Source organism: Oryctolagus cuniculus, chromosome 2 (assembly GCF_051225735.1).
Source record: "Oryctolagus cuniculus isolate XC-2025 breed Fujian yellow rabbit chromosome 2, ASM5122573v1, whole genome shotgun sequence".
NCBI lineage: Eukaryota > Metazoa > Chordata > Mammalia > Lagomorpha > Leporidae > Oryctolagus > Oryctolagus cuniculus.
This window is the reverse complement of record NC_142868.1, coordinates 187,212,756-187,227,549: the sequence shown is the minus strand read 5'-3', so window position 1 is coordinate 187,227,549 and position 14,794 is coordinate 187,212,756. Positions and strand designations below refer to the sequence as shown.

Here is a 14,794-nt window from a genome sequence, read left to right as displayed (position 1 = left end):
GTTCTTCAGATATAAAAGTGGTAAATTATGTTGTGAGAAATAGGTTTGAAGGTTAGGACTCTGAACAATATACTTAAGTCATCTCAAGACTTGGAAAAACAAAGGGGTAAAACTAAGTGAAGTCAAAACAAATGTGAAAAGTAGGGTCAATGAAGAAAAAGGAAAACAATAAAATGACAGTAAACAATACAGAATGAAGGCCAGAAAAACTAAAAGAAACAAGTTCCAGTCTGCAGAATGCACATTAAGAGAAAAAAGCATATTGAAAAAGAGGTTTGTTTCTCTATTTTCTGCCTCTCATCCTAGAAGCTCTTCTTCAAAAATCTGAAATATATAATGGTATCCAAAATTTGGGTCAATGGAAGAAGGGGGGGGGGAGGAAACATGCAATGGGAGGAGATGATGGGGAACAAAATGACAGGCTCAGATGACAAGTAGTGATCCTGACTTTATGACTCACAGAGCCAAGAGTGACACTGGAGTAAATGGAATTATTTCTTTCCATTTGGTGCTTTTCCATGTTAGGAAATTTCAGTGGAACAATCCTTTTTTGTGCTAACAAAGTGTAGCATCTTACTGCTGGGCAGTTAACGCCAACAGAATCTCCACAATCACTATGACATGCAAAACTTGTTGCCATACATTTCAAGCTGTTTACTTCCTTGTGTAGTACTAGGTATTCTAAACAAGTGCTCCAAGTGACTTTGAAGTCAAACCACAGATCAGACCTGATATTTTCTAATCTTTAATCTGTGATCATCATAACTATATTATAATCACAGTCACAGATAATGTTATAAAAGGGTAATAAATAAAAACTATGGGCAAAACTCATTGTGACAAAAGTAGCAACACCAAGATTGAATAATTTTAGTACAGAAGAAACATCATCAATTCTTCCATAAAAGTCATAATATGATTTAAAAATATTTAGTAAATAAAGACTTTTAGACACATCGAAAGGTTAGCAGTGCTTTAATTTGTGTTACCATGAGAACATGTAAATAGTAAATAATTTTTTTTTTTTTTTTTTTTTTGGACAGGCAGAGTTAGACAGTGAGAAGAGAGAGAGAAAGAGTGAAAGGTCTTCCTTTTTTCATTGGTTCACCCCCCAAATGGCCGCTACGGCCAGCGCTCTGCAGCTGGCACTGCGCTGCTCTGAAGTCAGGAGCCAGGTGCTTCCTCCTGGTCTTCCATGCAGGGGCAGGGCCAAAGGACTTGGGCCATCCTCCACTGCACTCCCGGGCCACAGCAGAGAGCTGGACTGGAAGAGGAGCAACCGGGACAGAATCCAGCGCCCAGACCGGGACTAGAACCCGGTGTGCCGGCACCGCTAGGTGGAGGATTAGCCTAGTGAGCTGCAGCACCGGCCTGTAAATAATATTCTGTTGAGAGTTGATGTGTTGCTCTATGAGTCCCTTTACTGCCTACCTTGGGTCAACATATTTTATATCATGGAGTAGATAACATATTTGGACTTTAAAAGTACCTAGACTAGAGCTTTCATATATCTCATGAATAAAAACAAAGCAAAAGATCTAGAAGCTTGGCAATCAAGCTTGGCAATCTTAGAGCATAACGTAGGCTATAATGCAATAAGCATTTTCTGATAGGCTATTACAATAATATACAATTTGTGAAACTGTTCGATTCCTTAAAACAAGCAAAGCATCAGGGCTCAGAACTAAATGCTAACTTCAATTCTGGTATTTACAGGTCTTAGGCTCAGCTGATCTTTAATTTCCTCATCTTTAATGGACATATTACTCAGCTTGTCTGTCAACAATTAGGATGAATGAAATAATGAATATAAAAGTGCTTTAGAAAAGTATCAAATGCTATTCAATTAGGGATTCTTAACTACTTTAATGAAAATAGTTATTTCAAAAACAGCCTTCAAAAATTTATATTGTTTTTTGCTTTTATTAGTGACCAAACACAAAAGAACTTTAAAAATGCAGTTAAAAGCAAGTTCATCTTACTGCAAAGTTTTTGAAATTCATGCAGTTTTTATAATAAGCATTTTGGAGATGTCTTATACATAATTCAGAAAATGGTACATAGCCTTACAATCAAGTTTGTCATATTTCTTAAATTATTTATTTATTTATTTGAAAGGCTGAAAGAGACAGAAGAGGAGAGAGAGATCTTCCATTCACTGGTTCACTCCCCAAATAACTGCAATAGCTGAGGCTGGTCCTGCCTGAAGCCATGAGCCAGGAGCTTCTTCTGAGTCTCCCAAATAGGTGCAGGGGCCCACGCACTTAGGCCACCTTCCATTGCTTTCCCAGGTGCATTAGCAGGGAGCTGAATCCCAAGTGGAGCAGCCGAGATTTGAACTGGTGCCCATCATGGGATGCCGGCACTATAGGCAGAGGCCTAACCTTCTACGTTACAGACAGCCCTTGGCCATAATTGTTTTAATTCTCAAACATTTCATTCTAAGAAAAGGAGCTGAAAAAATCGGCCGAAGGCCAGCAATTTTAACATGTGACACCTACTTAAAACAGGAAAAATGTTCCTAAAAGTTAACATCCTCCTATCTTAAATATAAAATTTTCTGTGACTAGGAGAAAAAGGTTACAAAATTTTCTAAATTATAGCACACTAACATACTGATACAGAATACATGAAAATAATGAATCTAGCAAATTTACAGCTACTTTTCAATAAACTAATTTCAACGAGTTTAAAGCTCACTTTATCTTTTAGTACTCTTTTGTTAATGCTGCTTTTCACCTAAGAAGTTCTAAATCAATCTACTTACTTTTGAGCACAAAGACTAAATCAGAAATCACTAACACCATAAGTTTAATGAAAAAAAAAAAAAGGGAGAAACTAGCTATGTAGCTCCAGGTGGAATAATAACATCGGAAATACTCAAAGTGCTTCCTAAGAAATGAGTTATGGATATTCCTCACCTTACAATGAGGTAACAAGCTATAAACCCATCATAATCTGAAAATATTAAGCAGAACACTCATTTAACAGAACTAATCTATACTAATCATAGCTTAGCCTTGCCTAATCTACCTTAAAGGCGCTCAGGGTATTTACATGAGCTAACGGTCAGGGAAAAATCATCTAACACAAAGCCTATTTTATAATTAAGTGCTGAAAATCTACTGTAATTTATTGAATACTGTATTGAACAGATTGGCAAGATGAATATGCTTGTGTACTACTGTGAAGTAAAAATAAAGAACAAATTTTAAGTCATACTAGGCCTTTAACCTAGCAGTTAGGTCAAAAATGTCCTATACTGGACAGTACCTGGGTTTGATGGCTGGCTCCATCTCCTGACCTTAGCTTTTGGACAACGCAAACTCTGGGAGGCAGCAGTGATGGCTCAAGTAATCGGGTTCCTGCCATCCATGTGGGAAACCTGAATCAAATTTCTGGCTCTCTGCTTCAGCTCAGCCCAGTCCAGCTTTTGTGGTCATTTATTTGGGGAATAAACTGGCAGATGGGCAGCTAGCTGGCATACATGCATTTGTTCTTTTTCTCTCTCTGCCTCTCAAATAAATCAGAAGTTGAGGCTGCTGTTATATTACAGTGTATTACTGGCATCCCATATTGGAGTTCAAGTCCCAGCTGCTCAGCTTCCAATCCAGCTCCCTAGGAAGGCAGTGAATGATGGTCCAAGTGGTTGGGCCCCAGCCACTCATATGGGAAATCCAGATGGAGTTCCTGGCTCCTGGCTTTGGCTTGGCCCAGATCAGGCTGTTGTAGCCATTTGGGAAGTGAACCAGCTGATGGGTGATCTTTTGCTCTTTGCTCTTTGTCTCTCCTCTTCTCTCTGTTGTTCTACTTTTTAAATAAATATATTTTTTTTTAACAGGCATAGTGGACAGTGAGAGAGAGAGACAAGGGAGAAAGGTCTTCCTTTTGCCGTTGGTCCACCCTCCAATGGCCGCCGCAGCTGGCGCACTGCGCTGATCTGGCAGGAGCCAGGTGCTTCTCCTGGTCTCCCATGGGGTGCAGGGCCCAAGCACTTGGACCACCCTCCACTGCACTCCCAGGCCACAGCAGAGAGCTGGCCTGGAAGAGGGGCAACTGGGAAAGAATCCGGCGCCCCGACTGGGACTAGAACCCGGTGTGCTGGCGCCGCAAGGCGGAGGATTAGCCTAGTGAGCCACAGGGCCGGCCTGAATAAATAATTTTGAAAAATCACAAGTTGGAGCATCCTAAATTAGGAACCATCTATATTTTAAAATGATGTGGACTTTGATCAGAGAATTATTTAATGAAACATCTCATCTCTACAGATCAATAAACATAAGAAAATAATTTAGTTAATATTCAATGCTGAACTTGAAGTCCAGAATTTTGTTTTTATATTGCTCTTTGCATTTCAGGATTAAAATTCTAAGTTATCTTCTTTTCTTATTCCTTTCCAGTTCTTTTGCTAACCTCCAGTAATTTAAGTGCTACTTTTTTTTTTTTTTTGATAGGCAGAGTTAGACAGTGAGAGAGAAAGAGGGAGACAGAGAGAAAGGTCTTCCTTTTTCTGTTGGTTCACCCCCCAAGTGGCTGCTACGGCACCGATCCGAAGGATTAGCCTAGTGAGCCGCAGTGCCCGCCTTAAGTGCTACTTTTAAGAAGTTGTAGCTAGGCCGGCCCAGGTCCTTGGGCGCTGCACCTGCAAGGGAGACCAAGAGAAGCACCTGGCTCCTGGCTTTGGATCAGTGCAGTGCACAGGCCACAGCAGCCATTGGGGGGTGAATCAACAGAAAAAGGAAGACCTTTCTCTCTATCTCTCTCTCACTGTCCACTCTGCCTGTCAAAAAATAAATTAATTAATTAAAAAAAAAAAGAAGTAAGGCTGGCGCCGCGGCTCACTAGGTTAATCCTCCGCCTTGCGGCGCCCCCACACCGGGTTCTAGTCCCGGTCAGGGCACCGGATTCTATCCCGGTTGCCCCTCTTCCAGGCCAGCTCTCTGCTGTGGCCAGGGAATGCAGTGGAGGATGGCCCAAGTACTTGAGCCCTGCACCCCATGGGAGACCAGGAGAAGCACCTGGCTCCTGCCTTCGGATCAGCGTGGTGCGCCTGCCGCGGCGGCCATTGGAGGGTAAACCGACGGCAAAGGAAGACCTTTCTCTCTGTCTCTCTCACTGTCCACTCTGCCTGTCAAAAAATAAAATAAATAAAGAAAAAAACAATAAAGATTTATTAAAAAGAAGTAGCTAACAAGGGAGCCAATCTGGAGAAATGCATAAGTCAAACATGGTATAATTTTAGGACCAAAAATAGGCATAAAACTGATGCATCTCAGACTGCAAATGGACTAAAATATTCCAACTAACATGCAAATCTATTGGCTTATGGAGAATGATGCTAATAAAAAGCTCACGAGTTATTTTTAGAGGTTGCTGGGGTATCAATTAATTATTCTGAACATTAGAAAATGATGGAAAAGAATCAATCACTATCTAGATTTCTATATGAATTGCCTTTTAGGGAAACCTTCCAATCGATGAGAGAAAGCTTTTCTTTATTGAAAACGTCCAGGTACTAACTATGGAAGAAGGAATAACAGCATTAGAGTATCACCATTTTGCTGAAGAAATATTTAGGCAATGATCAGACTGCTAAGACCATTAGCTGGATCAGCCTGGCAATCTCACAGTGGAGACAACCAGATACATGTCTCTTGACACAGTTCAACAGAAAGTACATAGAACGGGCTGGCGCCGCAGCTCACAAGGCTAATCCTTTGCCTGCGGCACCGGCATCCCCGGTTCTAGTCAGTGCCGGTCATAGCGGCCATTTGTGGGGTGAACCAATGGAAGGAAGACCTTTCTCTCTAACTCTGCCTGTCCAAAAAAAAAAAAAAAAAAAAAAAAGACACACAAAAAAAGTACACAGAACAGCAGTACTTGCCAAAATAAACCTACCCACCCATCAACCATCTGATTAAAAGCCTTTGAATTTACTTCCAGTTTTATTCAACTGAGAGACAGGAACATGTTAAGCACCATCATGGGGAAGCAATCAACAAATTCAGTGTGGAAAATTCAATAGGATAAAATTTCTTCAACAAATAATGTAAAGGAAAAAAAAGTTAAAGACATTATCAAACAAATGCAATGTATCACCTTATCTGGACCCTGATTCAAATAAAACAATGGTAAAAAGGTATTTAAGTCAATTAGGAAAGTTAAGAGTTAATGAAATATTAACTTTTAAAGGTATGATAATGCTATTATCATGATTGCCTTTTAAAAATCAATCTCTTAGATATACTAGAATGAATAAAATTATTTCATAATTCAAACCTCAGTATGAGAAAAGTAACTCGGCTGCAAATCTAAACAAAAATGTTTTAAATTACTATAAACAATAAACATTCAAAATCTATAAACTGAAATACTTGGTTTTCAACCAGAAATTGACTACTAGTCATCCTGCTGAAAATACCTTTATTGATTGAATACCTATTATAAAAGAATGAAACATCTTTTTTGGAAAGCCAGCATAGAACACTGCTACTAGATATTTTCTGTGAATCTCAAAAAACGAGCATAACAAAAGAACTAGTTTTTAAAAAAGTTAGAATGCTTCACTAATTCTTTAAGAATGCAGATCTCAAGGCCTACTGACATAACTGTAACTGTTCATTTATGCTGTTCATTTCTTAAAATCTCACAATAAAATACCCAGGAATTAATCTCAATTCTAAGGAGACAGAGAACTTACCTCTACCTTATGCTTTTATATTTATATATATATATATATATATTTTTTTTTTTTTTTTTTTGACAGGCAGAGTGGACAGTGAGAGAGAGAGAGACAGAGAGAAAGGTCTTCCTTTTGCCATTGGTTCACCCTCCAATGGCCGCCGTGGCCAGTGCATCGCGCTGATCCGAAGCCAGGAGCCAGGTGCTTCTCCTGGTCTCCCATGGGGTGCAGGGCCCAAGGACTTGGGCCATCCTCCACTGCACTCCCAGGCCACAGCAGAGAGCTGGCTTGGAAGAGGGGCAACCGGGACAGAATCCGGCGCCCCGACCGGGACTAGAACCTGGTGTGCCGGCGCCGCAAGGCGGAGGATTAGCCTAGTGAGCCACGGCGCGGCTGCTTTTATATTCTTAATATGTAAGCTGAATAAAATTGCCTTTAGAAATGAACATGCAAATTCCATTTCCACAGATATTTTAATTACCAACAGCCTTGAGATTTCATTCATTAAAAAAAAAAAACTAAAATGATAAATAATTTAAAAATTCTTAATTTAGATCAAACGGTGTGGAAGTCTTCAGCACCTGTCAATTACAGGAAAGCACAGGATAGATTATTTTCATGAACAGCATGTGAAGGGCAAATTTATGCAATTTGCTGAAATTTTTTATTTTTTAAATTTATTTTTATTTATTTGAAAGGCAGAGATAGATCCTCCATCTGCTGGTTCACACTCCAAATGCTTGCAACAGCAAGGGCTGAGTAGGCCAAAGGCATGAATTAAATATGGTTCTCCCACAAGGGTGGCAGGGACCTAACCACTTGAGTAATCATCTGCTGCCTCCCACAGTACAAATTAGTAGGAAACTGGCACCAGAAGTTGAGCTGGGACTTGAACCCAGCTTCAACATGGAACAAAGGTGTCTTAAGACACATTTTAAACACGGCATCAAATACTTACTCTTAGTTACTGTGTTATTTTGAACTTGGCAGAATCTATTAGTTATTAATGTTGCCAGTCATATTAGAACAAAAGGGAAGGGAAATGAGAGATATCAAGATAATTATTAATTCCAATCAGAGATGTAAGGAAGTATTAAATTTCCAAGCTGATGCTAAACTACAGTTAACTATGGGTTCAAACATATTAGGCTGTAATCCAGAACTGTTGGCCTAAGAGGTGCTTCCCTCATATACAAAGGTACTTCAAAAGGTTTGTGCAAAATCAGAATTAAAAGTTAAATTTACTTTGGTAAAGAAATAGTTTGAAATCCATAAATAAGTTTCAAAGAACTTTTTAAAGATTCCCTGATATGTTTACATATTTTTTGCACAAAAATAAGTATCTTCTGGTTCTATTTTCCACAAACTTTGTGAAGCAACCTTATATTAGTCTAAAGAAAAGTACAAAGGCACATTATCTAGATTGCCGCAATTACAGACATTTAAAAAGTCATTTATATCCAATTTCTAAGCAAGCTAAATAGAACAGTAATTAATGCTATTTATACAGGCTCTAAAGCACACAACACAAGCAGTAACAGCTGAACAAGAATCTAATCTGAAACTTACCTATGAAAAGATGACAAGACACGACAATAATCTTAACAATAAAACATGAAACTATTTTGATAGGCCTATTCTTAGATTTTTTGTTCCAAATTTGCATTTATTTCAAAGGCATGCATTATAGGGGAGGGAGGAGTGATGTCTGAATAGCAACAAAAATCAGGACCTGAGCAGCTAGCTCCTGTGACTAAGAAGAACAGATGATAAACGAAGGAATTTGTATCAAAGTGCTGTAACGCAGATCTAAAGACCTCATCTGAATAAATGAATTGGTTGTATTTATCCCAAAGTCCTGTAAGAGCAAACATCCTCCAAAGAGAAAAGGTCCAGAATCTGATGTGAAGAATCAGTTTTTAAAAACGAAACCTAGTTCACTGTGCAGTAACAAATCTACTGCAACAGCTACCTACGTTACATGGACATTTACTCTGTATGAATGAGCTTTAGGAAAAAATAACTATACCTTTATGAAGGGGGTGGGAAAGAAGGAGTTCATACATAATCTCTAACTTACAGTTATCTGTTTGCAACAGGAACATTACTCTTTAAATTACAAGTTGATTCATAGCCTTCCAAACACACAGGAGTCAGTAATTGAAATTTTCAGTTTCAGGTGAGATCATCAGAATTAAAAATTTTAAAATCTAATTTTAATAAAAGTTTCTTTAATTAGATGTCAAAACCCTCCATAATAAATGGTTATCTCCCTGATAAAACTTCCCAGGGAGGGGAAAAAGCTAATTATCAATTTACTAATCTTGCGGATAGGGTTAATTTTAATGTATAGCCTAAACAGAAGTTCTAAATGCTCAACTTCAGGACACAACAAAAGTCTACAACATTTTTTTCTTTATTGACATACTCAAAAGAAAGAGAAGTATATGGACCAAGCCTATAAACTTCTCTAACTCATAAACATACAAAATTCACATTACCTAATGTAACATTTTGATAAAATGGCCAGCTATTCACATGCCAAAGGAAAAACCACTGTATCAAACTAAATTATTTAAGTTTGGTAAGTTGTGTGACTAATCTTTTTCTTATGGTGTGCAAAACTTTGGGTAGTGAAACTGTTCTTTCACTATCATGTATAAATACTTGAATTTTCAGATGTTCTAATACACACAAATCAAAAGCACAAACAAGAAAAACACACCATTGTATTTCGTAAGAGGAACATAAGATAAAATAGGGGGTCTTTACCTTACTGTACATTAGACCCTCACTTTGAATTTTCAGGAAAGTAGAACTTTCTCAAAAGGCTAACATCTAAAAGCAAAAGCAATTCGGCACGTTTTATCCAACATTAAATATTTTACATATATTATAAACACACACACAAACACACATGTATACATACAAATAAAAAGGGTTTTGGTTATTTTTTTACCTAAATGCAAACTGGATGAGGATCCATGTGATGAAAGTGATGGCGGTGGCGTAAGTGAATGTCCTGGAGTTTGGCTTGGCAGAGGCATGCCTATTGGACTTGGAGAGGAGGAAAATCCCAGACTATTGTAAAATGGTTGCCCTATGGGTGCTAGGCTGCTACTAGATCTTTTGTACAAGTCAGAGCTAGTAGATAGAGACTCTCTCCTTGTGGCACTACTACTTGCAGAACTGCCAACTGAAGAAGAAATAAAAAAAACCCTAATTACATACAGTGTTAACTGAATAAAACCTATCCCCAACTGTTGCTGGGAAATAACAGAAGTGATCACAATAATTATTTTTAGAAACACTGTGGAGAAGATAATTACTGTGATAACTATATATACACTAACTTATTAATCATAAAAGGGTATAAATGCACCCCAATAAAATAAACAAAATAATTAACAGAGCAGTCAAATGTTTCATTATTTCACACATTTACCACTGGCACATATGATTACTGTGCTTTAATACCCTGGTATGATTTATAAACCCTGGAATTCGAGTTGTCTGCTTTAGAACATGCTAGAGATTAAATTCCAGTAAGGTTAAATTTTGGTAATATCCTAATTCCTAAAACCTGGTTCTCAGATTTCAACTCCATGCCAAGAAAAGATTATAGTTATGAATGCAATATTAATACATTCTCTTCACCATTCACATTTAATTTGGCTTCTACTTGTGTTAAAAAATATAGTCCTTTAAGTCCATATTGGCCCGAATATTAGTTGTACAATACAGATGACAGCTAACTTCCAGCATTTCTCACACTATACATTCTCCCTATTCTCCAAAAACTAAACTACCACGCATGCACACACATACTAAACTTTCTCCTAGAAAATTAAAGGGCTTGCCACTGTTATACCAAAGATGCTTTCACTTACTATCTCTCAGGGCTCTTCTATTCCTAAGATTCTATTACTAGCCTCCTGAGCCCCTTACACTACAGCCTCAACCATCACCATACCATATTTTGAATTTTAACTTAATCTCAAATTCAACTATTAACATTCTAATCATTTTTTCCTTTGTATTACAAAAAATAATAAATGGATACTAGAATCACACTATTATGTAGGCCTTGGTGAGTTACGCACACTTGGAAGAGCAAACCAACATCAGGTTGCTAACCAACGTGTATAGATAATCAAATTCTTTACCGTATGTGCATAAGGCTATCCAAAACTCCCAATTCTTAAGTCTAACTTGGAGTCCATATTTTCCAAGTATGCTTCCTTCTTATTTTTAAATATTCAGATACTTTTAACATGCAACAGAATTTCATATTATACTTTTTAACCTGTCTGGAACCTTTTTTTTTTTAAAGGACAAGGCTTATATTCGGACCAATATGGCAATTCTTTTGAAGGACTTTCAAAGTTTCTATTAAATAATGCTAGTTTTCTAATCGCAAGTCATACAGGGCATACAGAAAAAACTTAAGCAGGGTATATGATGGATAGACCAAGTTAAGCTTATCATATAGACCAGTACCTTACACTGGTTTTGGCAAATTCAAATTCTTTAAGAGAAGGGGAACCAGGCTCATGCTACTCTTCTATGCAAAAGATCATAATGCTATGAAACATTTTATACCAGCCCATGTAATTTATGAAAACTGATCATGTTTTACTGAAAATTTCACATTTTAAGATAGCATAAAAATGAAAAGTTGTGAGCGACTATATGCATTTTAACAGTAAAAACAAAGATAAACATTAATGTAATAAATTGCTCTTTGAGTTGGTTTTGGCAAAACTGTCAATGTACACTGCATTAACTAGCTAATTTAAAAGGACACTGTCAAAGATATATTTCTAAAACATATTCATATTACATACTGCATTTGAAAAATTCCCATTTATTTCAAAAACCAATTTAACTGACAAGGAAAAAGACAACAACTCTCTAGTAAGTGCAGTAGCATTATCATTTCCTTGGCCAATAACTAAAGAAACTGGTTTCAACACATGCGATATTACTTTCCTCCAAAACAGAAAAGTTAAGCCAAACATTTAAAGTCAATTCGGAAATAACAGTAAACATAAATAAACAGGCTCTTTTAAAGTTTTATTATGTCTAAAATTTCTCTAACACGACCATAAATATGAAAAAAAAAAAAAGTATACCTAAGACAGCTAAGAGGCTAGACAGTCAATGGAGTCAACTACTCATTCATCAACTGTGTATCAGAAGCTAAATTACCAATTTCCAATTGTAACACAACTTTTAAAATCAGTCACAGAAAGGATGATTTAGTTAGCATATTGTAATGGCTATGGTTCCTGGTCAGTTGTACCATAAACTGGTATTTTCCACACTGCTAAATATTAATAATTTCATTATATGGGTAAAAGGATAACTATGCATGTTAATTTTAAGTGTGTGTATAAAATATATTTTTTATTTCATGTAAATATGCTACTAAGATAATACAAAATGGCAGTGGATAGACTCGTTGGAAGAATACGTATTGTGTAACACACTTTAATGAACTCACAAAAGGTCCAAGAGAAGAGAGAAGATAATAGACTATTGACTGGTGTTCAGGGGTGGCCATCACAAATACCCTCTGAAGCAAGGTAAGATGGACCATTCCCAGACTGGACATCAGACCTGAGTGAATGCTGCTTATAAATAAAGAGAGGCATGAAGGTCACTTTGGGAGGAGGAAAGGCATCTGTAGGGTACATTTCTAGAAGATAAAATGTTCATGCCAACCAGAGTGTGAAGGCTTAGAAAAACAGTTTTAAAGAGTCAAATGGGAATTTGGAGGAAGAACTGAGTAGGGTATTGGCTAATATATATCAGACCATGACTGACCTAATATATTAGGAAATGGAACATGAGGTTTATCAAAGTTCTATTTTCTCCTGATTATTTATGCTCCTCAACCGATAGTTTACAAAATATTCATATCCACAACCTTTGCTTTTTAAACTATAATGGTCTTTCAAATTTTCCTCAGAATATTTATAATTCTTTGGGGAAAATGTCCCAAATGCATTAGAAACAAATGATGCGTTCTACAGGAATTTGTAAGATTGACATAAAAACACTGAACTCCAAAAGAAATAAAAAACAAAAAATAAAAACTCAAGCAGGAATATTTAAGGGTTGGACAGCCTCTATGTTCACTGGATTTTCCCTCTATGGTTCCTGTACCCATTCTTCACAAAATTTTGTTAGGCATGGATGACATTTTGTTATGCTTCATTATAACAAGAAAAAAAGCATTCCGTACCTACACCTTCAGAGCTGTTTTACACCATCCCCCCTATAAATATGAATGCTAAAAGTTCACAAGACACTTCTAGAGAAAACTTGTAAATATCATTAATAATGACTAGTATTATATTTTGCCATTTTCCACATCAGAAAAGATATAATTTGATGTGGTGGAAAAATAGATGAGGAACAGATATTAAGGGCTCTACGATATTATGTTGCAGAAATAGAAAATCTCTTGAGGTTCAAATAAATAGCTTAGCCCTCATGACGGTCGTCAACTCTATCAACAGAATTAAAGTAATCTGTTTTTCCCTAATATTTCCTGAATATGCTAGGAAACTCAGAATATTCAGGAGAACTTCAAAAAGTCTGCAGAAATATGGAAATTACAAGATAATTTTGGTGCAAGAAAAATCTGAAACCTACGCTGTCTTTTCATAATACACATTTCCCATGAACTTTTTTTGAAGACCCTGCATAGAAGGTGTGCCAACATGGAGTCAATGTAAGTTCTTCCTTAGTCACAAGATATAGGAATTAATGTGTATGAGTTCTTTATTTTGTGAAGCTATTAAAATTTTTGATTTCTCAATTGTTATATAAAGCTATGTGTTACAAAAAACAAGCATCCTTTCAAATGAATATTTAGTGACAAAAGGATAAATTAAATTATTTAACTGAAAATAAAGATAAATAGACTGGTAGTTTCCAAGGAGCTTCTGTTTAGAATGTACATATACATAAATGTTATATTCCAAGTAAAGAAACTCATTATGAACCACCAGCTTTTCATAATAAACTATCTGATAAGCACATAATTATTATTTGAAAACACTGAAAATTTAACATGGCAAAGCATTTACCTCCTCAAACATTAATTATGCAGAGAGTAAGGAAGAGGAAGTAATAAACAGACAATATATTGACCCAAATCTTACTAAAACAAGTTACAGTAATAATTCCATAAAGACAGGAGAAAAAGGAAATGTATTATGTTTGAATTAAGAATAGGCTGCTTGACATGAGCTAAACATTCATAAATGTTGAAGATTTGCAGGACATGTTTTTTACTCCTACAAAATTAAACCAGTTAATACTTTATTCTACCCTTCCTACACTACATATTATTATTGCCTATTTTAATATTAAACACATACATATACCACATGTCTACTTTAGCTGAATACACTCATCTTAAAGATAAAACTTACCTGAAGAACCAAATCCGCTGAGGGCTGAGCCTATAGCAGCACCCAAAGAGCTACTGCTTCCAAAGCCAAGCGATGTACTTCCAGGTTGACCAGGTCCATGAGAGAATAAAGAACTGCTCTGGGAGCTGTTAGTTAAAGAATTGCTCCCATAGAATGAATTAGACTGCAGATTAGTGCTTGGCTGCTGCTGCTGCTGCTGCTGCGGTGGCTGAGTGCCAATTGGCCGAAACAGACCATTTGTGCTGCCTGTAAGACTATTTGCAGTTCCTCCAGCTGCTGCTGCTGCTGCTGCTGTAAAAAACATTTCAGATACTTCTTAAAACTACTCAGAAAGCTATTCGACATTTTTATTTTAAAGTGGTATCTTAAATAACACCAGGAAAATATCATCCCTAAAGATGTCAGTTACACTTACCAGCTTGTGCTGCTGCTGAACTAATTAAAACAGGTGTTGGAGCCATTAATCGAACTGGAGTTCCAAGGCCAGTTCTTGCTCCAGGGCCAACCACTAAGGCACCAGTCTGATCATAATAGGCAGTTGGAGCTAGTACTTGATAGCCTAGATAACATTTAAAGAAATGGTTATTGATGAAAAATCAAGTGCATCTAATTGTCCCCTGCATTTGTATTTTCATAAACCTAAAACACAGTTTTTTATATTAGT

The 14,794-nt window shown here is 36.8% G+C and overlaps 1 protein-coding gene across 50 annotated transcripts in view; it reads right to left on the bottom strand.

Moving 5' to 3' along the window:
* Positions 1-14,794, bottom strand: part of PUM2 (pumilio RNA binding family member 2) — a 94,946-nt gene that overhangs the window by 20,086 nt on the left and 60,066 nt on the right. For 26 of the 50 annotated variants that reach the window (XM_070069412.2, XM_070069416.2, XM_089327803.1 and 23 more), the window contains 3 exons: positions 14,546-14,689; positions 14,131-14,421; positions 9,642-9,878 (listed from right to left, as the gene is read on the bottom strand). In XM_070069412.2, coding sequence (XP_069925513.1) covers positions 9,642-9,878; positions 14,131-14,421; positions 14,546-14,689 — 672 coding nt within the window. The remainder of the gene's footprint in view (positions 1-9,641; positions 9,879-14,130; positions 14,422-14,545; positions 14,690-14,794) is intronic. The other 24 variants (XM_070069418.2, XM_051840414.3, XM_051840432.3 and 21 more) reach the window with 3 other exon arrangements.